The sequence below is a fragment of the Artibeus jamaicensis genome, unplaced genomic scaffold (assembly GCF_021234435.1).
Source record: "Artibeus jamaicensis isolate MK-2021 breed Jamaican fruit bat unplaced genomic scaffold, CSHL_Jam_final contig_311, whole genome shotgun sequence".
Taxonomy (NCBI): Eukaryota; Metazoa; Chordata; class Mammalia; order Chiroptera; family Phyllostomidae; genus Artibeus; species Artibeus jamaicensis.
Genome location: NW_026521717.1, coordinates 2362914 through 2388932, shown reverse-complemented (window position 1 = coordinate 2388932; position 26019 = coordinate 2362914). Strand labels below are relative to the sequence as shown.

The 26019-nt window shown below is 39.6% G+C and overlaps 1 protein-coding gene across 4 annotated transcripts in view; it reads left to right on the top strand.

Moving 5' to 3' along the window:
• The first annotated feature begins 3246 nt into the window (after positions 1-3246).
• CAV1 (caveolin 1) overlaps positions 3247-26019 on the top strand; it is a 37045-nt gene continuing 14272 nt past the window's right edge. The window contains exons 1-2 of one of the 4 annotated variants that reach the window (XM_037150090.2): positions 3247-3490; positions 4875-5039. In XM_037150090.2, the coding sequence (XP_037005985.2) occupies positions 3461-3490; positions 4875-5039 (195 nt within the window). In that variant the 5' untranslated portion in view covers positions 3247-3460. Of the gene's footprint in view, positions 3491-3625; positions 3651-4084; positions 4191-4698; positions 4773-4874; positions 5040-26019 lie in introns of those variants that run through there. The other 3 variants (XM_037150092.2, XM_037150093.2, XM_037150091.2) reach the window with 3 other exon arrangements.

The window sequence follows — 26019 nt, the reverse complement described above, 5'->3', positions numbered from 1 at the left end:
TGTTTGCCACTTTGAAAATTCTGAAGCAAATAAAGTAAATTATTATTTGATTAGGCTTGATGGTGGGTGCTCATTATACGATGTGCTATATCTTAGATGGTGAACTATTTTATAATAAAATACTTTAAAGTAAAATACATTTATTCTAATCCTGAATCTCTGGACTGAAATGTATAGTCTTAACTCTTATCTGTTATGAGCTAGGCAATATATCCAGTGCTTTAAATGTATCACCTCATTAAATGTTCACAGTGCCCCTATTGGGTAGATGTAAATTACATTTTTCATTTTACAAACTTAAAAATTGGAGCTAATTTAAAGAAACAGCATGAAAAGAATACATTCTTAGCCACCTCGGTCAGAAAAAAATTTAAAGTATAGAAATGATTATTTACTTTTTCAGAAAATAAATTTTTTAAGCATTAAAAATTTCAAAATGGGAATGCTCAAACCAAGGAAGATTTCAGTGGGGCTTCAAGCCAGAACAGAAATAAGAAAGGATCAGGTGTTAAAGCAAGTCTTATGCTAGGAAGTAGTATCTTTTCATGTATAAAATGGAAAGTATGGAAGAAGTATTGTAGGTATGGGAATGAGGCTGGAATAGAAGTTGGTGAATAAGGGTGACTAGGAGAAGGTATATGAGATGATGTTGGTGATAATTAGGGTAAATATTCAACTGAGCACATGGATTGTAAAAATACTGACACTTGTATACTTGCATGTAAATAATCAGTCTCTGAATTGTGCCCTACCTCCTCCCTTTTCACCCTTTCCCTAAGGGAACCCACCATCCTGAAAAGCCAGCAGCTAACCAGCAAGACTCTAAGGCATAGTTCCAGAGCTGGAACCCAAGTCTGAAGTGACTGCTGGGTGTCTCTACCATACTGGTTATTAATTTTTATATCACATCCAGTGATTACCCTATTTACAATCCAAGCTACCCTCCCTTTCATGAACTTACTAAGAAAGGCACATCTGGACAGCCTCAGGCTGCTGGGTGTTGGGAAATGGAAAGATGCCTGCTTCTTAAAACCTTGATATCATCATAAGTGACCAAACCTTAGATTCCTAATCTTAAAGTGGGAGTTAGATGGAACCACCTAAAAGTAGGAAGAGGACCTAGAATGGTGGGAACTGGAAGAGGAAGCTGTGCCACGGGGAAAGGGGATCTTGAGAAGATGAGAGAATACTAACAGCAACTAGCATCACAATTTTGCTCTGAGCAGGCCCTCACTAGACTAGGTAAGAATCCTATCTCCTGTGAGTTCTTAACAGGTGCTAGTTATTTATCGACTTGAAAATGTTCTATTAAACCCACAAAAGTGTAAGAATGAATCATGTATTTGAACTTCAGTATTTTTCATCTGTGTAATGGCTGGTTTGCATAATCTGTGTCCCTCTATACTTTTAGTAATATATAATACATGAGCTGACATTTAAGACTGCTTCTTTAAAAAAAAAATAGAAAGCAAATGAGTCGCCATTTACACATATTTTAGTAAATGATCTGAAGAGAGGTATTAACTTGCCCCTAAGCCTAAAGTTATCTTTGTGGGTATCAAAGAAAAACTTTTTGTGTTTTTACATCATCTATTCATTTCAACTCTTGTACCATCCTAACAATGTTCTTCTTCATTTTCTCTTTATCTCTCATAAAGTTGGAGCCAATTCTCCAACTCAGCTATTATAACCACAATAAGATCCGTTTCTCCTCTGTGCCAACTTCTTGTTGAGGCAGGTTAATGAAGACTTGTGGTTTTTCTTCTCATTAGGAATTCATACTGGCATTGACAACGCTTCACTGATCATTATAATTCTGCACGCTGCTTTTGATTCCACTTAGACATGAACTTCCTCAGCCAGGCTGCTTTCCTTCCTTTGAGTACTAGTTAAGCATTCACTCACAGGCCTCCCCAGAAAGGCCATTCCTCGCTGGAATGCAGGACATGCTCTCTCCCTGTTCCTGTTGACTTTTTTCAGTCAAGATTACTCATCACAGCTGAAGATTGAATAACAATAGATGGGAACTGGCTTTCCACATTTTTCCATAGAACTTAACCCCAACTGCTCTGCAGTCAATATTTATGAAGGAAGACTTAGATGGACAGCAATCTTTTAACAATCACTAGAGGTACACTTGGCACTACCCAACATAACTCTTTTCTTGCATATTATATTTGTTAACACATAATTTGTTCAAAGAATTTAGAAATGCAATTTGGCAGAAATAAAATTTTAAAAACAACTTTTAGAAGATCTTTAGTATTCTAATGATGATTAGTCAGCACAGTTAAAGTCATGTCGATGTTTGTGACATTTTCTCTGGCCAGTAGGAGCCTTTTTTGTACCCCTCCCCCCATAGACTGTCACTGTCTTTTCTAGACTGTCAGTGTTTTTAATGTAATATGTGACCGTTCGGGTATATTCCAAACTTTTTTATTCCAAGTCATCATTTGACTTTTGATTGCATGTGGAAAGTAAGCATTTTTTCTATTTTTAGATAGTAAATTTCCTTATTATAGCCCCAAAGTAAAAATTATTGATTATTTTTGTTTAATTCATCTTGTGCTACTTTATAATAAGGTACTTTATAGGATAAAGAGCAAAGCCCCAAATTCAGAACAGATAAAATATTTTAATTACTAATAATTATAAATAGTTTATAGCTATGGTATAACCTGTTGGCATAAACTTCCTTGTTTCAGAAAAGATCAGTAATAAAATTATAGAAAAGTTTCATATTTCATTTCTTATTTCTAATTATTTGGGAGACATTTCTAGAGCGGTTAGAAAATATTAAATTACTCTGCATGCCTGCTTCTCCAAGTTTCCATCCACACAGACTACACGTAAACCAGTGTCACACGCATCCACACAGATTCCTTCCTTGTGTTTAGATGTGAAATGCAACTAAAGGTTCCGATCCATTTTTTAATCCCTTCCTCTGTGAAATTAGGCCGGGATGGAACCAGGGCAACTCGAAGGAACGGCTTAGAATAGGGTCCCGGACTCTTTCTAGAGCCTTACTGGGTCTCTATTTCTGCGGGAGTATGATCACTCCACTCCCCACCCTCGCTGGGATGATGCACTGAGAAAACATTCGCTTTCCTCAGGACGCCTCTCAGTGGTTCCTTGCTGGAAAAATGTTGCCTGGGGTTTGAAATATCTGCCCACGCGGCCCATCGCGGGTGAAGCGTCGTCTCACTGCTCCGTGCTCCCCGCGGGCGCTCCCCGCCCTCTGCTGCCAGAACTTCGGGGATGTGCCTGGACCCGGCTCATCGCACGTCCTGCCCAGCCCCGAGCAGAACAAATCCTTGGCAGGCGGCCAGAAGGCTCCCTCCCAGCCGCCGCCTCCCGCCAGCGCCTTTCCCCCCTCCATACAATAGAAGATCTTTCTTCCTCAATTCCCTTAAATCACAGCCCAGGGAAATCTCAGAGCCTTCGTCCAGCCGCGGCCGGCATGTCTGGGGGCAGATACGTAGACTCCGAGGTAGGCTTGGGGGAGTGCGCCGGCCTCCCGGGCGCGCGGGGAGGCCGCTCTGCCACCTCCCACTCCGAATGTTCCCGCTGCCGTCCTCGCCCCAGCCCTCTCTTAACCTCGGAGCACTCCGCTCCGGCTGGCACTGCTGAGGAATGGGCCGGACGGGGAGGTGAAATGGATACATAAATAGTTTTTGTGGTTGTTTTCCTATTGGGAAGGGACCTGGGAGGCCCGTGGCTGGAGGGACACAGAGAAGCCGGTCGGGGTTCTGGGTTAGGTCTCCCTGGCCGAGGGCGCGGTTCTGGATGGGTCCACCAGGTGCTGCCCTGTTGCCGGACCCCCACGGTCCGGCCCTTGCCCGCTGGGAGGCGGGGAGCTGGAGGCCGGGTGGGAGGTCGTTCACCCGCCGCCCGGAGGACTGTCCCAGGGACTACCAGTCAGGCGCCTGGGCGGCTGCACCGGGCGGCAGCGCGCGCCGTGTTTGCACTTTCCAGAGCTCTTAGCCCACCTCGAGAACCCTCCCGGCATCTCGGGCCTGGCACGGGTTTTTCTAGAGGGACAGACCTCCCTCCCCTAACTACCACTACCCTTCCGAACACCGCGCAGATCGAGTGAGGAGACCCCCTATTCCTCGACGCAGCCGCCTTCTGCCACAGGCCGGCAGCCAGGGAGTGACCTGAGGGTGTTGGGTCAGGTGGTAGTTGTACAGGTGAGATACCATGCCAGGGAGTAAAGGGGATCAGACATAGGGCTCCGCCCAGGGATGGGGGCCTACGAGACTGTAACCACCGTGGGGGTTGGGGAAGCTGTGGCGGAACAAAGAGGGCAGAAGGACGGCAGAGGACGCGGGCAGGTGCCAGAGAAACGCGGCTGGGAAGCAAAGAAATGGGGGCATTACATGAGTGGGAGGGTTCAAGTTGAATCTTTAGGATGAACCTGGAAGGATTGTGGAGAGAGGTGGGATAGGGGCGAGGGACGAGAAATGGAGCAGGTGAAGCACTCGGGGTGAGACAGAGGCGGGCGAAAAAAGTGGTAAGTCGGGTCCGCTAGCTGCCGGGGTCTCGGCGGGGTACACTGAGCAAAGCGTGCGAGGGGCGGGGGCCGGTGCGGACCACACTGCAGGGTTGGCTCTGACCCCTGGCGGCGGGCTCTGGACGCAGGAGCTCCCAGCCTGGTAAGGAGGGGTGTGGTGTCTTCTCCCCGATCCTCTTAAAAAGCTTGCAGAGCCAAGGAGTTTACTGTGCTCGGAGACACTGCTGCTGAAGCGGTTAGCTCGGTTTTGAGCTCGAAGGTTTGCTCCGCCTCCAGACTGACTTTTGATCGCTTTTCTTTTTGAAAATTTCTTCTGACTGCTGGTGCCACTCTTCCTTTCTTGGACATTCGCCCTCTGCAGGGACATCTCTATACTGTTCCCGTCCGGGAGCAGGGCAACATCTACAAGCCCAACAACAAGGCCATGGCAGACGAGATGAACGAGAAGCAAATGTACGACGCGCATACCAAGGAGATCGACCTGGTCAACCGCGACCCCAAGCATCTCAACGACGACATAGTTAAGGTAAGGTAAGGCGGCCAACGGGGAAGAGATGTCCCGCAGAAGCGATGCTGTCTGGGCCGGGACAGCTCTCCTCTGGCAAAAAGCCTGTGCATTCTTCTCTACTTTTGCCACACACACACCATTTGCTGGGCTTGATATGTGGGAACTCCCTGGGTCATCGGAAATGTCTCAGCTCCCCTCCCCACTTCTGCTGGTTAGTACAGCTGGAATTTAGCTAACTTGAGTAATGTAGACATTCACATATCTGCACTCCTCCTAGCAAATGAACCTCCTGATCAGGCAACAGACAGACAGACCCCCATTCCTTGGAAGGGGGAAACAGTTATGCTACAGGTCACCTTCTCTCTATTCCCAGGTTGAAAGTCTAGAGAAGGGTGGTGCCCACTGCCCAAAGAATTAAAGCAGTAAGGTCATTTTGTAAGGTCTGGCGCCAAAGGTGAAACCTGAAATACAGAGTGGGCATGTTCCCTTCAGCTAAAATTAAGTGATTTCCCTAAAAATAATAGTGAGTAGAAATCCTTTCAACTAAAGACTAAGATTATACAAATATATATACATATATAATTATATATATTCATATATATGAAGGGTATTTTAACTGGAAAAACATGGCACTCGTGCACAGCTAAACAAAATTACAAAATAAAAAATAATGTGCACCTCTTGATTCCTCCCATAAACACCTCTAGTTCGATGTGGAAAGTTGCTTCTTTAGTGACTACCTGGGTCAGCTTTCCCTGAGCTAATGGGACATGCTCGTTGGAGTTCCTTTTTGTACTTTCAGGATGTACTTGGTGAGATTAAAAACAGGTTAATTGAACAAGTTATTGGCCAAAATTAGATCTGCCTTAGTGGTCATATTTTTAATTTTATTATGTTCTTCACTTTGACTAGTTTAGCAAATCAAGTCAAAGGAGTTTATTGTCTGAACTCTCCGGTATTGTAAAGCTATGGCTGTGAGTCATCCTTAGCAGAGGGTTTTCTTTGAGGGGCCAGGAGGGCCAAGTGAAGTCCTGGCCTGGAAGACAGAATGTGAAAGCCCAGTTCTGTACAATCCCAGAGCAGTCAATAGAGTGGATGAACAATCTCCGCCCACCAGGCCTCCTATCCATGGATGGAAGAAGTTATAATTTAGAGACTGTTCACTTTTATAAATTATATATTCATACGGAGAGCGATTTAATCTGTAACTGGAAGGAAAATGTAACTGTCAGGATTGACTCTCTTGGCTTGCTGGTGGAGGAAAAAGGAAAATTGGAGCATTAGCAGATTTTATTATTAGCCAGATTAAAGAATATTTAAAAACAGCAGCAATAACAAAAGTAGTTTGTAAACTGAAAATTAGAATTGCTAAGAACTATTTACTAAAAACATTACCTTAAAAGGGGTAAGGGCATTTTTCCCCCTTCTGTAGCTTCGGTGAGAAAGAGAGGTGCCAGGAAAAGAGGCAGACTTCAGAAAGGGCTGGCTCTGCTGGAGCCTCCCTGTCCTTCCACCACAGCGTGAGTGGGGTTCCTGGAGCAGGCAAACCTCCCAGATGAGTCAGAGAGGCCTGTAGTGTGGATGTGGGTCTCTACACATAGCATGACTAAGTTGAGAAAGAAAGGCCCGCTGGGAAAAGAGACTCCAGCACAGATGGAAAAATGGCATAACAGGCTTAGAGGAAGGAAATAGCAGTTTACAAAATAGCCTTTCAAAGAGCAAGTGTGGGGATCCTCATATTAAAGAAATTAAAAGGAAGATTTAGTGCAATCTCTTGCTGGCCTAGAGAAAGCAAACCCCGCCCACTTGCTCACAGAACTAGAAGCAAACCCCAGAGTCAGACAGAGAAATCCACCTTGAGAGGAATTTGGTAGGCCCATTTAGTCACATGCTTCTCTCTAAGAATCAGAATTCCCTGCAGAGAGAAACCCAGAGTGCCCTCCACCAGTAGGGCTGACAAAGGGAGCCTACACCCTACAGAGATTGCTAGTTTGTAAAAATCTTTTGAGTCCAAACACAAAGATAATGACAGAAACAGGGATGATCCTTTCCATGTTACCATGACAGTAAGTAACGAACTTCCCTAAATTTTATTTTGGTGTCATAGACTTCTTAAAATAGTAAAGACATTCAGACCTTCGCAGTTAATGCATGGTAGCTTAAAGCTTCACATGAATATAAAGAAGCAGTGATCAATTTAATCTACTACTAAAAGTACCAAATCAGGTAATTTCTGTTCTAAAGGCAAGCAACTCTGTAAAAGTGTCTCTGTCTAAATCTGTAGTCACTAGCCACTTTGAATTTAAAGTAAATTACATAAAATAAAATGTAATGTGTAGTTCCTTGGTCACATCAGCCACAGTGAGAGTTCTCAGCACCTGAGGCTAGTAGGTACCATACTAAACAGCATAGAAGCAGAACATTTCCATCATCATGGAAACTGGTATTGGACAGTGTCAGTCTAGAGTGTTCCCTGCATTTTACACAGGCTCCTATACCAAGGTTAGAAAAATAACTCTAGATAGAGAAGAGATTAAACCTTGATACACAGTGTGAGGAATAGCATAGTATTATCTGCATAATGCCTTTTCAGTCCCATAAAACAGCTATTTAGGGAAGGAAATAACTCAGAAACTGGTGTGCCATGAATATATATTTCAGGAAGGTGGAGTTTTATCACCTATTTTACTGGTGACAATGATATAAATTAGTCTATACCATTTAGTTCCACTGAATTTGTTTCCTATACTAAAGGTTTGCTGCTCCATGTTATCAGATATCTATATAGACATTTATCAAAAAATGATGGAACATGAATACTTCTTAAAATTTCCTCTAATAAAATGCTCACAACTTCAAATCCTTCATTCTCCCTCCAAGATTTCTGTCTTCTTCTTACATTAAAATTTTCATTCATATGTTTATTATGAATGTATTTGGAATTTCTAGATAAATAAAATAGCTTCAGATTTATGATTATGATATCATATTAGCTACCAATCAATTCATTTATTAATTCTTATCATATGCTAAACTAAAAACTTTGCTACATACTACAAAAGGTAATTCCTAAAGTAAGTCCTAGAAATCACAATAATTAGAGTTACAAGATGAGAGGCATACAGATGAAAAGTTAAAAAAAATACACAAACACTATCACAGGAGTAAGTAAGTCACAGCCAAAGGGTAACTAATAGTTTGTTTTCGTTGTTTCTCCCAGGTTTTTTTTTTTTTTGCTTTCACTGCCAGGAAACATATAACTAGATTTTAGTTTCATTAATCTATGTCACTTATTCTCTCCTACATGTGGATTTGAATTTTAACTTTCTTTTCCACCTGGCATGCTGTTTTATGTGGTTACTATCATAAACCTTCTCAGCATCATTTTGTAAATAGACCAAATATACACTGTAAGAAATTATAAGAATATTAAACATTGCATAATAAAAAGGTTTTTGAAAAGTGAATGGTATTAATTATCTTGACCTTAGTAATCATTCTACACTGTAGCTATATACCAAATTATTTCATGCTGTACTTCAAATTTATATGATTATATTTGTCAGTTATTACTCAATAAAGTTTTTAAGTAAATGGTATTGATATTAAGTGTTAGGAAAAGCCTAACACTTATCCTAGGGATAGGATATTAAGGAGGAAGAAGGAGGATGTGTTAGAAATAGCTTAATAAAGAAAAGCATGAAGAAGATGCAGTCTGAGTGGGTCACAAAGGACAGATGGAACACAGATAATTGAGAAAAGCACAGGAGGGCATTCTAAATGAGCAAAGCATGAAAATGGGAATGTCTTCTTTAGGGCATCAACCCGAGATGTTTAATAGCACATTTTGATTGGAATTAGAGTTCCTGTGACAGAGAGGTAGGTCATAAAGATGAAAAGACACAATGTAGCCACATGGCAGAGCTGTGAATCCAGTGGCCATGATAAATTTAGACTTTATCAGGTCAGCAGTGAGAAACCAGGAAAGACTACAAGCTGAAGGTGGGCAATTTGGAAGATGACTGGTTAAGGTGCACAATGTAATGAAACATAGCCAGTCTGGATGAGCAGAGAACAGTTACAATGTAATTGCATAAAATGAGGACAGTATATAGTGACATTGGGGATATAAAACAGCATAAGCACAAAACGACAGAATTTTAGAATTAGAAGAGCCCATAATGATTATACCAGTCTAACTTCCAATTCCTCTCTTTTAAAGTTTGAAGAAATGTAAGGGCTAAAGAAGTTTAAACATTTTATCCATGCTTTCACATATTATTGTTCGAAAAGATATTTTTAATGTATCACAATGGAACAATAGACGAGACTGTGTGAGTCTCATGGACTATTGTCAGGAAGGGAGAAATGAGTTCAGGTGATTCTGATGTTAGCTTTGAGACAAATCAGACATCTGAGAGGAGAGCTTTGCTGGAAAATAAAAATATGCATTTGTAAGATTATTTCCTAAAACTTGAAGGTAACTATTCTTAAATATACACAAAAATTTTTTAATGGTCAAGAAAAGGCATGCATATGGCAGTCAGATCTGTTTTGGTTTAAAAATAACAGCCTTTGTGATCCTTTTCAACTGTAAAGTATTCTAGAGTGATTGATGATTAATGTCAATATAATACTAATTTTTAAGTTTATTTGATATACCTATAATCAAAGCATAAGATTTAGAAGCTCAGATTGTCTCAAAGCACTCAGTGCCAGGGTAATGCTCTTTTCTTTTGAGACTGGTATTGGCTTTGCTTGTTTTTTTAGTTAGGAAATAGCTTCACAAGATGGTGATTGATATTCAGCCACACAGAAGATCATGCAAGGAATTTAGAATCCTTAGCTTATAAATGAGCATCATAGTCATCTTTGGAGGGAAATTATCCTCACATCACTGAGCAAAGAACTATACTAAAAGATACTTTTAATTCTTAAGCATCTGAAATACTTTCAAGTTCAGTTAACAGTGATATACATTTTCAATGCTCATTGAAAATTTTTCTTTTGGAAAAAAAAATGTCCTAATTGTAGTAAAAAACATTGAAGAATTAGCTCAATTTTGGTTCTAACTGACAAGAATATTCTATTATTTAAGACGTTACACCAAATATCCTTTAATTGTGAAAAAGTTTGTGATGTGGGTAATTCTCCCAATTAATAGTAGTGTTGGCTACATTTTAAAGGGGCTTAAAGTAAGAACAGCTGCAGTGGTAAGCAGTACCTAGAAGTCCAGTCATTTCAAAAACCACCTGCTTATGCATCCTGCCCACTGAATTCTGTAAAAATAACAGACACTTTCATATTCCAAGTGAAACTGCCTTTTATTTGTTTAATTTTATCATTATGACTTTTATCCTCACCCGAGGACATTTTTTATTGCTTTTAGAGAGAGAGGAAGGGAGAGAGAGAAAAACATTGATGCAAAAGAGAAGCATGGGTATGTTGGCGCCCTTATCAGGAATCAAACCCACAACCCTTCAGTTACAGGATGAACCAACCTCCAACTAACTGAACCACACCGGCAAGGGCCCAAATAAAATTGTTTTTGAGTTTGGCCTAGTTTCGCTAGGATGATATGGTCAAAGAGAACTGGTCCCTAGGAGAATGGGGCTTTGGTTACCTCCTGGGTCCTTTCATGATTCAATCAGCTGGGTGTGCAGTGGGAAGAGGGCATGACTACTATCTTCATACAAAGATGGGTTATGCCAAGAAACACACTCTTTCTACCACAGTCTGGACCTTGAATATATTTTATTTTCTTTACTTTACACAAATGTCCTGGATAAAATTTGCATAATTTACTTTTTTTATAAAAAGAAGTTTCTAAAAAATAAGCTCTCAGGCCCTAGAAATATCCCTAACACACAGGTGCTCGGAGGCACCTTCATAGAGTGAAAAAAGTATTATGGCAAGATAAGAAAAGATATTTTTGCAACCCTTTGCAACTTTTTTCTCTAAAATTTGAATGTGATGATTCTTAAATATGCAAGCACAATTCTTTTTATTTAACAGTCAAGAAAATGCATGCATATAAGCAATCAGATCAGTTGGCTTCAACATAAGGGTCTAATGCTTTTGTGATCTCTTTCAACTAGGACACTTCTAGTACATTTAGTGTGGGACTGGATACCAAAGATAGAAGGATTAAGGGTATTAGGGCAACAGCCCTTTAGTAATCTTAGAGAGTTTGTCAGGTAAACAGGGAGCAAACTGGTTTGGATAATAAAAGCTAATAAACACCAGCCCTAAAACTATTTTGGGTAAGCTATTTTATGTTCCTATACTTCAATTTTTCTAACTATAAAGAAAAGAATGAGAGTCATCCTCATATTATAATATTCTCACCGCCCCAAAGCCATCCACCTTTTAATAAATCATTATTATACATCTACTGTTATATGTCAGTGGCTTCAATAAGGAACAAGATAAATAGGAGCCACTGCCCAGATATGTGTCTTTAGGAATATGTACTTTCTCTGCCAAATAAAGAGCTTCCAAGACAAAAGAAGCCTAAAAGAATATGCCTCCACCAAACCAGCTCTACAAGAAATACTAAAAGGACTGCTTTAAGGAAAGGAAGGAAAAGTGGGAGACAGAGAGGAACACAGGTACAAAAACGGCAATGAATAAGTACCTATCAATAATAACCTTAAACATAAATGGATTAAATGCTCCAATCAAAAGACACGGAATAGCTCAATGGATAAGAAAGCATGACCCACACATATGCTGCCTACAAGAGACCCACCTCAGGACAAAAGACCATCACAGACTAAAAGTGAAAGGCTGGAAACAAGTTTTCCAAGCAAATAGACAAGAAAAAAAAGCTGGGGTAGCAATTCTCATAGCGGACAAAATAGACTTCAAAAAAAGGGCCATAAAGAGAGACCCAGAAGGTCACTTCATTATACTCAAGGAAGAATCCACCAAGAAGACATTAACATTGTAAATATATATGCACCAAACATAGGGGCACCCAAATCTATCAAGAAAATCTTAGAGGACTTCAAGAAAGATATTGACAGCAACACAATTATAGTAGGGGATTTTAACACCCCACTATAAAAAATGGACAGATCTTCCAAACAAATTATCAACAATGATATTGCAGCATTAAACAACACCCTAGAGGAAATGGACTTAACTGATATATATAGAGCCCTTCATCCCAAAGAAGCTAAGGACACATTCTTTTCAAATGCACATGGAACATTTTCAAAGATAGACCACATGATAGGACACAAAACGAACCTCAAAAAATTCAAGAAAATTGAAATCATACCAAGCATCTTCTCTGACCACAAGGGACTGAAACTGGAAACCAACCCCAAAGGAAAAAACCCAAAGCACCCAAAATCATGGAGACTGAATGGTATGCTATTGCTATTAAACAACAAATGGCTCAAGAATGAAATTAGGGAAGAAATCAAAACGTTTCTGGAAACAAATGAAAATGATCCCACAACCCAAAACTTATGAGACACAGCAAAGGCAGTCCTGAGAGGGAAGTTTATAGCAATACAGGCCTACCTAAAGAAAATAGAAACATTTCAAACAAACAACCTAACCCTATGCCTGCAAGAACTCGAGGAACAACAACAAAGACAGCCCAGAGCAAGCAGAAGGAAGGAAATAACCAAGATTAGAGCAGAATTAAATGACATAGAAACTACAAGCAAAATCCTACGGATCACTGAATCCAGGAGTTGGTTCTTTGAGAAGATAAACAAAATAGACAAGTCTTTAAGTAGGCTCATCAAGAAAAGAAGAGAGAGGGCACAAATAAACACAATCAGAAATGAAAGAGGAGAAATTACAACTGATAACACAGAAATAGAAGGGAGTGTAAGAAATTACTATGAAGGACTGTATGCCAAGAAATTTGAAAACCTAGGGGAAATGGACACATTTCGAGAAAAATACAATCTTCCAAAACTCAGTAAAAAAGAAGCAGAAAATCTAAATACACCAATAACAGCAAAAGAAATTGAAGCAGTAATAAAAAAACTCCCATCACACAAAAGCCCTGGACCAGATGGTTTCACAGGAGAATTCTGCAAAGCATTTAAGGAAGAGCTAACCCCTATTCTTCACAGACTATTCCAAAAAATCCAGAAGGATGGAAAACTCCGAAATTCTTTTTATGAAGCCAGCATCATCTTAATTCCAAAACCAGATAGAGACACAACAAAGAAAGAAAACTTCAGGCCAATATCGCTGATGAACATAGAAGCTAAAATCCTCAACAAAATATTGGCAAATCACATCCAACAATATATCAAAAAAATCATACACCATGACCAAGTGGGATTCATCCCAGGTATGCAACGATGGTTTAATATTCGCAAATCAGTAAATGTAATACATCACATAAACAAAAGCAAAGACAAAAACCACATGATCATATCAATAGATGCAGAAAAAGCTTTCGATAAGTTCCAACACCCATTTATGATAAAAACACTCAGCAAAGTGGGAATACAGGGAGCATTTCTCAAAATAATAAAGGCCATATATGAGAGACCTACAGCCAATATCATACTCAATGGGAAAAAACTAAAAGCTTTTCCACTAAGATCAGGAACAAGACAAGGTTGTCCACTTTCACCACTTCTATTCAATATAGTATTGGAAGTTTTAGCCACAATGATCAGGCAAGAAAAGAAAATAAAAGGCATCCAAATAGGAAAGGAAGAAGCAAAACTGTCACTGTTTGCAGATGACATGGTAGTGTACATGGAAAATCCTATAAACTCCACCCCAAAACTGCTCAAACTAATTAATGAATTTGGCAAAACAGCTGGTTACAAAGTCAATATCCAGAAATCAAAGGCATTTTTGTATGCCAACAATGAATCAGCAGAAGCAGAAATCAAGGAAAAAAATCCCATTCGATATAGCAAAAGCAAAAATAAAATATCTGGGAATAAACCTAACTAAGGAGATAAAAAACTTGTATGCAAAAAACTACACAGCCCTGAAGAAAGAAATTAAGGAAGACACAAACAAATGGAAACATATACCTTTTTCATGGATTGGAAGAATTAACATCATCAAAATGTCCATACTACCCAAAGCAATATACACATTCATTGTAATACCTATTAAAGTACCAATGGCATATTTCACAGGCATAGAACAAACACTTCAAAAATTTATATGGAACCATAAACAACCCAGAATAGCAGCTGCACTTTTGAGAAAGAAGAGCAAAGTAGGAGGGATCACAATACTTGATATCAAACTGTATTACAAGGCCACTGTAATCAAAACAGCCTGGTACTGGCATAAAAACAGGCACATAGACCAATGGGACAGAACAGAGAGCCCAGAAATCAACCCAACTCTCTACAGTCAATTAATATTCGACAAACGGGGCAGTAACATAAAATGGAGTAAAGATAGCCTCTTCAACAAATGGTGCTGGAAGAATTGGACAGCAACATGCAGAAAAATGAAACTTGAGCACCAACTTACACCATATACCAAAATAAATTTAAGATGGATAGAAGACTTAAATATAAGTCGTGACATCATTAAAGTCCTAGAGGAGAACATCGGCAAGAAAATCTCAGATATTTCACAGAGCAACATTTTTACTGATATGTCCCCTAGAGCAAGGAATATAAAGGAAAGAATAAACAAGTGGGATCTCATCAAAATAAAAAGCTTCTGTGTGGCTAAAGAAAACAGTATTAAATTTAAAAGACAACCAACTGTATGGAAAAACATATTTGCCAATGATACCTCAGACAAAGGTTTAATCTCCAAAATATACAAAGAACTTACACGACTCCACTCTAAGAAGACACCCAACCCAATTAGAAAATGGGAAAAGGACTTGAACAGACACTTCTCCAAGGAGGACATACAGAACATCCAGAGACACATGAAGAGATGCTCAATATCGTTAGCTATCAGAGAGATGCAAATTAAAACCACAATGAGATACCACTTTACACCAGTCAGGATGGCTATCATAAACAAAGCAACAAACAACAAATGTTGGAGAGGTTGTGGGGAAAAGGGGTTCCTAGTTCACTGTTGGTGGGAATGCAGACTGGTACAACCATTATGGAAAACAGTATGGAATTTTCTCAGAAAAATAAAAATCGACCTGCCTTTTCACCCAACAATTCCACTGCTAGGATTATATCCTAAGAATCCTAAAACATCAATATCAAAGAACCTATGTACCACAATGTTCATAGCAGCACAATTTACAATAGCCAAGAGCTGGAAGCACCTGTTACCTAGGTGCCCATCAGTAAATGAACGGATCCAAAAATTGTGGTACATATACACAATGGAATTCTATGCAGCAGAGAGAAAGAAGGAGCTCCTACCCTTTGCAACAACATGGATGGAACTGGAAAGCATTATGCTGAGTGAAATAGGCCAGGTGTTGAAAGACAAATACCATATGATCTCACCTTTAACAGGAAGCTAAACAAGAAAACAAGCAAGCAGAAAAAAAAAAAAACAAAGACACTGAAATAGAGATTAAGGGGACAGCAACCAGAGGGGAGAGGGAAGAGAAGTTAAGGAGAAAAAGGGGGAGGGATTTGGAGGAACAAGTAGGAAGGACACAGGGACGAGAACTAAGGGGGGTGGAAATGGGAGGGAGGTGGGGAGCAAGAGGAGGAGGAGGCTGGGAAGGGAGAAATAGACAAAAAAACTGTACTTGAAAAATAACTAAATAAAATTAAAAAATAATAATAATAAAAATAAAGAGAAAAAAATCTCTAATGCCTTGAATTGTTCCTGAGCCAGTAAACAAGGCTTGAGAAAAATAAGAAACATATCTTAAAAATAATTTGCCCATGTTTTGGTTCTATAAAAATTTAAATTAAATTATGTGTAATATTTCAGTTCTCTAATATTCCCTCTTCCCATGTTGGTTTTCAAGTTCTAATAGTCTTAATAAAAATTTGAAATTTTTAGCTTCTTTAAAACCTCATAGCCTCTTTACAAATCCAGGCTTGGCTGGGTATCAGAATCACTAGAGGAATTTTTTAACAGTTACCTGGGCAGATTACAGATCTACCAAATTAACAGTTCTAGGGATGGGGCCTACAGAGCTTCATTTTCTAAAGCCCCCTAGATGATTACATTTGTGAAGTTAGTTTCAGAAGTAATTGTACCCAAGGTTGGCTTAAAGATATACAGCCTGGATGGTTCCACCCAAAGATAACAGATGAGTCATGCTGTGTAGCTCCAGATGTTCTTCCTGCCAGAAGAATACTTGAGGGCTGGCCAGTTTAAACCATGCTAGAGCATTTTGAAATGCCATAGAGGATTCCCAAACCAACCATGCTCAATGACATTTCATCCCTTGAGGCCAAATGGGCTTATAGCCAACTTCCAAGTCATGTGTCCTAAGTTGTCTCGTATAGACTGTATAGACCAGTTAATATGGGCCTGCCTGAGTAACTATTAACAGCGCCTCCTTTTATGCTCAGAAATACCCCCATTTGTAAGAAAAGTTACATGGTCAAAAATTGATTGGCAATAACCTGTCACTGACTTTTATGCCTGGAATGCATTGGAAGTCCCTACACACACTATTTTTTAGCCAAAAAATTTCCACATTCCAGACATGTTGTGCTTTTCTTTCCTCTACACTCTCCAGTGTTACCTCTCTCCTGCCCTTCATCACAGCCATCAAGCTGCACTAAAACTTGGAGGAGGACCTCTTAACCACCAAGCCACTCTACCCCCTGAACTCAGTTTTGCTCCCTGCGACTCAGGGTTAATAAAACTTACATCCTTCCATCACACCTTTTGTCAACTACTCAACCAAAGATTAAAATGTCTAAACTATTTTTCATTTAGTTCAGGAAATGGAAAAAAATGGCATGCTTTCACATGAACCATTGTTTAGGGTAGAGGAAGTGTTTTTTTTTTTTGTCTTAAAGGAAATCTGCATGATCCATGTACTGTGCAACTACCGAGGGAATTAACTGGTAGAACAGATTTACACCTGCACAAAATACATATTTCCTGCCTCTCACAGGAATATGTTGATGTTTCAGATATGAAATACATTGTGTTTTCTTTATTGAAACTTCACAAGATGTCTCTTATTGGTCATCATTTCATCACAGAGGAAGTATATATTTCTAAAGACACAAACAAGCTTCCCCTTAGCCATTGTGAGCTGTTTAGGTAATTAAAAGCCAGGCACTTTTAATTTTGTGGGGGCAACATACATTTTGCTAGTGTATATATGTGCTTAATCTCATAGTAATTTAACAGTAAAATTTATAAAAGGTGCCTTCAATACACATACCTTTCCTGAGCCCAGCAAGGACATTAAAGTATGAGTAGATATTGATAGAAGCTGTGTAAAAAGACAAACTGCATCTAGAAATTGCACTGGGTATGTTGCAAGTATCAAATATAATTATATTTTCTCATTTACAATGATTAACTGGATAAGGTGCTGATTTCTCGATGCAAGTCTTGAGAAAGTAGGAGATTGGGAGGAGAAGAAGCAAAGGTAAAGAAAAACCCATAAGGCACCTTCTTCCCTGTCCTGTGACCTGCTGTATGCTGGACTGGACTTGTACATGCAAACTACAGGATCTGACATCCGTTGCTTTGCACAGTGCTGCCATGGTTAAGATGTGATCAGGCTCAGGCAATGACTGAGTATTAACTCACTGCTCCTGCCCGTAAGAAGTTTAGAGTTTATCAGGGAAGCACACATCTGAGTGAGATTGTGCAACTAAGGGATAGGCCAAAACTGGGCTCAAAGCAGAGGGTTCTCAGTGGTCTCCAAAGCGAAACACATGTTCTGCAGGCACTGGAGGCAGCAAACGGATCCTCGTTTGGTCCAGCAGAAGGAACAGCAGGAGCAGAAAGGCCCAGAGACCTGAGGGTGTTTGGCATGTTTTTTATACCCATGGCAGGTCAGTGAGGCCAGAGCAAGGGACACAAGCAGGAGCCAGATCATCAGTGCCTTTGTTCCCCACCAAGGTATTTGTCCCCTTTTAAGCCACAGCAACTCACAAAGGTCTTTTTATACCAGGAGGTGACCTGATGAGACACAACTTATGTTAATTAAAAGCCCTAACTTCAGTGCAATGAGGCAAACTAAATGGTGCTAATATGTGCAGGCAAAAATGAAACAGGAGAGGGGATGCTACCTCCAGCACCTCCTACAGGCTATCTCCATGGCACACATTACTTACTCCTCCAATGGTCCTTTGAAGAGGGTGCTATTGTTATTATCCACACTCATATTCATTTTGCAGCTAAGAAGACTCAGGCTTAGCCATTTTCTCAGGATTTCATAGGTAGGAGGTAGTAGAGTCAGAGTTTGAATGCAGACAGTGAGGGCCCAAGTTCTTCAGCAGTGCATCCCAATGCCTCTGTAATAACTGGTCATGATCCAAGCAGGCAGTGATGTGTCCATAGTGTCGAAAAAGAAAATGGTGTTCATATAGTGGGTGCGCAGCATTTGGCAGGAGGAATTCCAGAAGTGATCTATTTTGTAAATGATAGGCCTGCAGTTCTAAGTCAGGCCCCAGATCCTGTCAAGAGGATTGGGGAAGGGGTAGAAGACCCATGTAAGAAGAAAGTGAAACCTCAAACCTCAAGAAAAGTAGATGCTGGGTGAATTCCCAGCAAAGCAGGAAGGGTCGAGTCCCGAAGACCGGAAGTGGGGTAAAAAGTGGAGTGTGGTCTCAATGTTTAGAAACGAAACATGCTCTCAGAACCAGACAAGCTGCAATGCTAGCTTGTGTTGAGTCACCCGCGTCTTTGAAGCACCCTAATTGTCTAGGTCAGCCACAGCACCTGGGGTACCACTGATCCTGCCTGTGTGTAGATGTGTCAGAGAATGAAGCAGGTCCTGGCAAGCGCTTGATATTAACAGCTTCATTTAAAGTTCTCAATTTGCCTATTGGATTTCTAGACAACTGTGCCACTAAAGCAACATGTAAAAACAGGAAGCAATGGGAAAAAACCTTATGTTTATGCTAGTGGAACTAATGCATATTTAATCCTGAAAGTAGTTTCTCTGAGACTTCTTCCCTAGTTATTATATATTTGTTCTGAAAAACAAATGCCATAAGTAAGGAACAGACTTAATAGTGTTTTTTATAAGGCATCATTAATCTCTCAGAGCAATTAAAATGTTCTTTCAACCATGGCTTTTCTATATCATTAGCAGTGATAATATAAAGCTGGAAATGGGCATACCAAAATATGTCAAGAAAATGGAAGTACATTCATTGGATTTCATCACCAATTATTTTGGTTAGGTGAACAGAACATCAGAATTTTTAGTAGGGAAAGAAATTTTCCCCAAACTATTAGGCGTAAGCCCCTTTATTACTCTAAGTTATAAAGGTTAAAAATGAGAATCATTCTCAGATAATGTGCTTCCCAGAAAGGCCATTCCACAAATACTTAGGAAGCACTCCACAGCCCGGCAAGGAGCACACCAGGGGTCCTGCTGCACAGGAGCCAGCCTGAACGAACCCCACCCACTCATGAAGGCCTACTCAGAAATCCAGGCTTCTGCCAGCCTTCCCTGACTACCCTTATCAGAATCTGCTATCTTTTCTCTTGGCTTCCACCACATATTGTTTTTATTTCTATTTTAGCATGTATCAAAGCCTTCTAAGTATTCTGCTTCTCTTTCCCCAAGTCTTTCTCGCCACTTCTTGCCTGAGTTCCTCAAAGCTGCCCAGGGCCCAGCCCCTGGCCCCCCCACTGAGTCTTCCATTAAAAACTGGATGCCAAATTGAATTTTCTGACAGAATCTGAAATTCTTCTTTGAGTAACTGAAGGTTTCCTCTAAATGAAAAGACAATAAGACTTATTACTGAGTGTCTACCTTTACCTTGTTTCTCTATAAAAGCTACATTTAAGATCTTGTAATAAAAAGTATATTCAAATATTAATAAAGAAATTCAAAAAACATTCACTGTATTTACTAACATTAAGAAAAAGATGTTCTAATATATGCATATATTTATGAACATTTTTGTTTTAATCTCCATTTTCGGAAGGATACAAATATGTGTCTCTTGTGGCATCCCAGGGCCTGGAGGATAAGGCTAATTTCCTAAGTATCTTGGAGCCATGGTAGGCAAATTTTCAGGATGCCAAGAGATGCCATCTGCATGCTTGGCATTGCCTCTTGGGGCCAGAGGTGTGGAAGCTGGGAGTTGTTTCTTAGGCCACATAAGAATTCCCCTGCCAAGAGAGATGTAGAATGACTCCCTGTTGTGCCCCACCTCACGTGCCCTGTCACAATGGCAAATACCTGAGGAATGTCTGAGTGAGGAGACATCCCTGAAAAAAATCCGAACTCTTCCATGCCTGAAGGGGACAACACCTTTGAGAACCAGGGTCTCTTCTTCCTTCTTTTTGGCTTTGCTACTTCTAGACGTTAAGTACCCAGAGTTCTGAGATTTTACTAGTTGGGAAGTGCTGACCATTAATCCACTATTCCAACGAAATAGAAGTTTCTTTGTACCTCAGAGGTGGTCTCTCATACATTTCAAAAAATCCCTTCTACAGAAAAAAAAAACAGTCAAAATACTTAAGTGTCTCTAAAAGGGGTCAGACATTCATTTCATTATTGATGTCTGTGCCAAGTGAAGCAACTTTTACCTCCTTTTTCAGTCATGTTTCCTTCTCTTATCTCCTATGATGGAAGTTGGATTTATGGTAATATGTATAAAAGTAAGGCTTGTCAATTTTATTCCAAATAATTTACCTATGAACAAGCTAAGTATAGATAATTGGATCAGGGCTCTGTTAAGAATAAGTAGAACTAAGAGATAGTCACCAGAGAGGGTGATGAAGTGCAGTGTAAATTTAGGTGTGACTGGTGTTGAAGATACAGCTGGAATCTCAGTCTTTGACATTTGATATATTACCAATGATTGAAATGAATGAGTCAAGAGGACTCTCAACTGACAAATGACACCCATTACAATAACCTTGTTAGCATCTGTGGTAAAAAAAAACAATGTCCAAGTGATTTTGACAGATTGCAAATAGCCCATAAAATAAGATAAAAACCACTACTGAGTAAGATAATGTTTTATGAGCAGAAATAAAACAGAAATATCAAATAGGAAATAAATAGGTAAATGCATGAAAACTAAGAAAATACCAGGGGAAGGTTGTCATTTCTGTGGGAGCTTGTGATGTGGAAAATCAAGGTGCCTGGTGAGCACAATGGACATGGAAGCCCCTTGTAATAACCCCACAGCTTCTAAGACACCAAGATCTTGAAGGTGAAAATCACTATTGTATACTCATCCTTAAATGAATTCACCACACTCAATACTTCTTGAGCAATAGGGGATCCAAACTAAGTCTGTCAATTATTCCTGACCATTAAACATCTCAATAATGTAATTATATTTTAAAGGAAGCATATTGAATGGAATCAAAAGGACAGTGTGACCAAAAGAAATGTCATATACAATATTCTCAATTTGCTATTGGTCAGGCATGAAAAATGGGTTCCTGTTTTGATCATATGAGGAAGGTAGATAGAGATGCTGGAAAGAGCAAAAGGGAGGAGATAAAGGATGAAGAGAAACCCCATGTACAGCTGGAGAGGGACTGTTCTGTCTGGATGATTGTTAGAAGAATCGGAAGGGAACATAGAATGACAACTGCTATGGTTATTGCCAGGGTATTATGAGGCTTACAAGAAAAATACTGCTCAGACATAATCGCCATTCAGACAAGGGAAACAGAGAAAGGGATGTATGCTTACTTTTGTTTGTTTTTTTTAACTGTGAAATTACATGGGAGAAGAAATTCCAGTTAATGAATGGTTAATCCCAGGACTCTGCCACATGAGGTTTCTTTGTAATAGTTGTGTGTTAAATCCTTTACTTGTCTGTGTAACTTCCCCATTCCTTCTCCCTCTGCAGTTATAATTTGGTATATAACAACATGCCACACAGCCTCCTAATTAAGCATAGGCACATATATGAACACTTTTCTCTATTCCTGCAAGATACCTGGCTTGTTTGGGAGCAAAAAAGAATTTATGTGGCAGCTCAACAGTGGTTAAGAATGCAAGTGGTAAACATCTGAAAGTAGAACACTGCAAAATGCATGCATTGTATGCACCAAAATGTCACTATGAAACATTAGCTTTATGGCAAGCCTGCCCATCCACTCCCTCCTACACAATGCATATTCTCACAATTTTGCAGCTTGTATAAACCCCTATTGTAATTTAAACTCAAGAATAAGTGTGGTTTCTGCAAAGGATGGCTGTTTTGTGCCATTACAAAAAATACTTTCTGAAACTCTGATGTAGCAACAGCATAAGGTAGACTTTATATGTAAGACAAATCCCATGTCACTATGTAATCCAGTCTTGTTGTTTTTCACTTTTCTGTTCTTATACTTGCTATTCCCCGAGAAGAAGTTTAGCTGGTTAGAGTGTCAGAATGTCCTGAACACCCCCATTTTCCTACTTCGGTCTCTGGCTCAGGCATACTAGAAATGGAGCTGACACCATTCCCTGTTTCTTCCTTAGTGGTGCATCAAAATTCCCGTGTTGCCAGGGGTTACATGAAGTGTCACTGGACCCAGGGACAAGCAAGTGTCCTTCATTTCTCCAGTGCCCAGCACAGGGAAGAGACCCCAAGTCACTGAGAAGTACTTTACTAATGTGAGTCACTCCTCAGAGCCGATGGGGAAACTAAGCTTCAGAGGAAGACTCTGAGACTGAAGGTTACTTTGGGCCTTGGAAAAGTACCCTCTAGATAGTGGTTTCTTCATCTAGAGTAATCTAGAAGGTGAACTTAAGGATTTCTAAATCACCTTCATTTCTAAAATCTTTGATTCTGAGGTACAAATATTCATAAAAGAATGGAAGTCTGTAAAAGACCTTCTTCCTAGACTTTACCAATTGGCATTCTCATTTTAATATTCAGGCTGTTGGACTTAATTAAATCATCTTCAAAATACTGAGTTAACAATGGATAGCATGCTGGCTGCAAATATAACACAAATAAACATTTGGTACTGAAAAATATCAAGAGCTGGAGTTCTTTTCCTCTCTCATCTGGGCTCAGAAATCTGCAGTCTTCCACTTTATTGTCCTTATCTCCAAATTGGCTGTTTGTGTTCAAGATGGATCAGAAAATCACTTCCAAAGTTGGTTACAAGCTTTCAGTAATTTGTTTTGTTTTGTAACCAGACAATTCCTCTTACTTCATGTATCAGAGAAGTGTATAGTTGCTTGCAACTTTAGTTATAGCAATGGTCTTAAAAAGGACTAGGTAAACAGGAAATGCTCAGGAGTTTCTAAATGCTAGGTGTTGTCAAATTGATGTAGTTCCTGTGGCCCTGTTTCTGAAGTTCTTTTAGCAGGCCATCTGTGAGTAATAGGATCACATGACTAAGAACTACAGGGCAGAAACACTATTATTTTGAGATAGATTTTCCCATTGCCCAGCTCTACAGAGTTTGTTTTTCTCTGACCCATGTAAAGTTAAGCATTGAGGGACCTGTATGATTTTAATCCCATTACGTAGCACACCAGCTGTGCAATTCTGAAGGTAAACATAAAGTTGTTTGAATTCCAGACCACCTGAACATTCTTAGGGAACTCATCAGCTACCTAAGCAAAGCACTGTCAAAATCTGTAGGATCGAATCCAATTTCACAATAAGCAAAAATGGAATTAATCATTTTTTTCTGTCATTAGCCACTTTTTGTCCACTCTTTTACCAAAATTACTGTGACTGGTTTAAAATAAGTGAATGCAACAAATTCAGGCAATTACTAACCCTTTAGTTAAATAATAACATACTCAGATATTTTTTCTTAAAAGAGATTTTATTAGCTTAGTGTCTTGTAAATGGGACAGAGAAATATAACGAAGAAAATGGTAGCATTTAGGAACAAATATTAACTTAGTACCTACTACATTCCAGGGAGAAGTCTAGTAGCAGAAAAGAATCACACACACACAATCACAACATTAAATATGTGTGTGATAGGTTGGATAAAAAAGAAGTTCAGGTGAGAAAAGGGGTAGAGACCAGAAAAAAGTCTTTGAAGAAATAATATTTAGGTTAAGACATTACAAAAAACTCCAAGTTAGTCAAGTAAAGAATGATGAAGGGAGTGATCTCAGTAAAATCAACAGCAAGTAGGTTCTGAAGCACGAAAGGTCTTCACCCTTGTCCTGGGAGAAGTTATTCAGGATTCCAGTCTAAATTTAAGAGGTTCATGATTTGGGAAGGTGCAAATAAGTTAGACTTCCTCTATTACCTTAAAAGTAAGGGAGTAAACCGTGGAAGGACCCTATGTCAAAATGATTCCTAAATGACCTTAGGCAGCCACAGGCTGTCTCTTTTATCTGCACTGTCCCCCGCCTTCAGTGACAGGTAGCCAGCTCATCAACCCTGTCCTGGCTCTGTTTTTTTCATTTCACTTATTCCATCCTCGAAAAGTAGGTGCTTCATAAAGAATGAATGAATGAATGAATGAATGAATGAATGAATGAACTTACAAGGCCAAATACTAAAAAAAAGTTAAATTATGTAATAAACAAGCAAGCATTCTAGGCTATAAATATTTCTAAATTTCTGACAGAATCCTATTTCTAAGGTTCTGTCTCATTATATCATATTTGCTTTTCTAGACCAGAGGTTTACAACCTGGAATAACTCTCCCTCCTGTCCCTCCTAGGGAACATTTGGCAATATCTGGAGGAAATCTGGTGGGTACTGCCGGGATCTAGTGAATAGAGGACAGGACTGCTACAGTGCACAGGACAGCAACACCCCAATGACAGAGTGCCAATAGTGCCCAAAGAAGAAGCCCTGCATTAGAGGTTGGGGGCCATGTCTCAAGAGCCATATAATGGTCTGTAATTATCTCTTCTAGGACCTTCAAGAGCATTGGTATAGATCCTATTCCTCACTTGCCAACTAATTTTCAAACCTTCAGAGATTTATTTCATTTATTTTCTGTTTAATAAACAGGCTCAAAGAACTGAAGGGAAAAGTAATCAATGCAATAGTGAGGTAAAATGAAAGCTACTAGCAACCTACTTTTACTTAACTGAATGGTAGGAAACCACCTGTCATCAGGAACTGAACTGTATAAACTGAAAAGTTAATAGTGTTTAAAAAGCTCTGGTTAAAACAAATATTTATGAGAACCAATTGGTAGCCTGAAAATGGAGAAGACCATTCCATTTCTTGTGTCTTTGATAGAATGGGAAGTGCTTTTATTTTCTTTAGTGCAGTAATCATTCATATTAGTCCCATGACACACCTAGAAGTTTAAAGAATAACAAACTCCCAAGTGTAAACACAGAATTTTGTGAGCAAGTGAGGCCTCCAGATGAATCCTTATAGTTGCATGTTTGCATAAAATAAGATTCCCATGAATTAAACAATACAGGACTTTTCTATTTGGGAAGAGAATTTCAACACTTTGAAGGGCTATCGTTATTTCTCCTCGAGGATGGCAACAGAAGTGCCCCCAAAGTATTGCTCCTCCCTGTTCAAGTCCAATGCTCCTATCACTAGCCCTTGTGTAGCCTATTTTTGCACTGTTCACAGTTCCATGTCAGTTGTTTGGCGACACTCAACAAGTGCCACCAAACTGATACCAGGAGCCTGAAGATTAAAAAGGGGTCTAAAGATATGCAGCCTGCTTTGTACTGAGCCATCCACTTTTTGTGATAATGAAACTTCGGTGGTTTTTGTGATAATAAAAATGTGAGGACATGTGGACAGGAGAGATGGTTCCAGGTCCCTTAAGAAGGCTCGCAGCCGGCTGGTTTCCAGTGCACCAAATGTGGCATTTATTCCTGCCTAGGGTCTCCATAAGAAAAGTTGGGCAGCCTGCTCAAGGAGTAGGAACCCTGATATCATTGTGTCACTGAGGATAATTTTAAGCAATTTTAAAGAGATGTGTATGTTTTCATTTCCTAGTATGCCTTAAAAAGGAACAGAAACTGCGTGGCTTAAAGCAACAG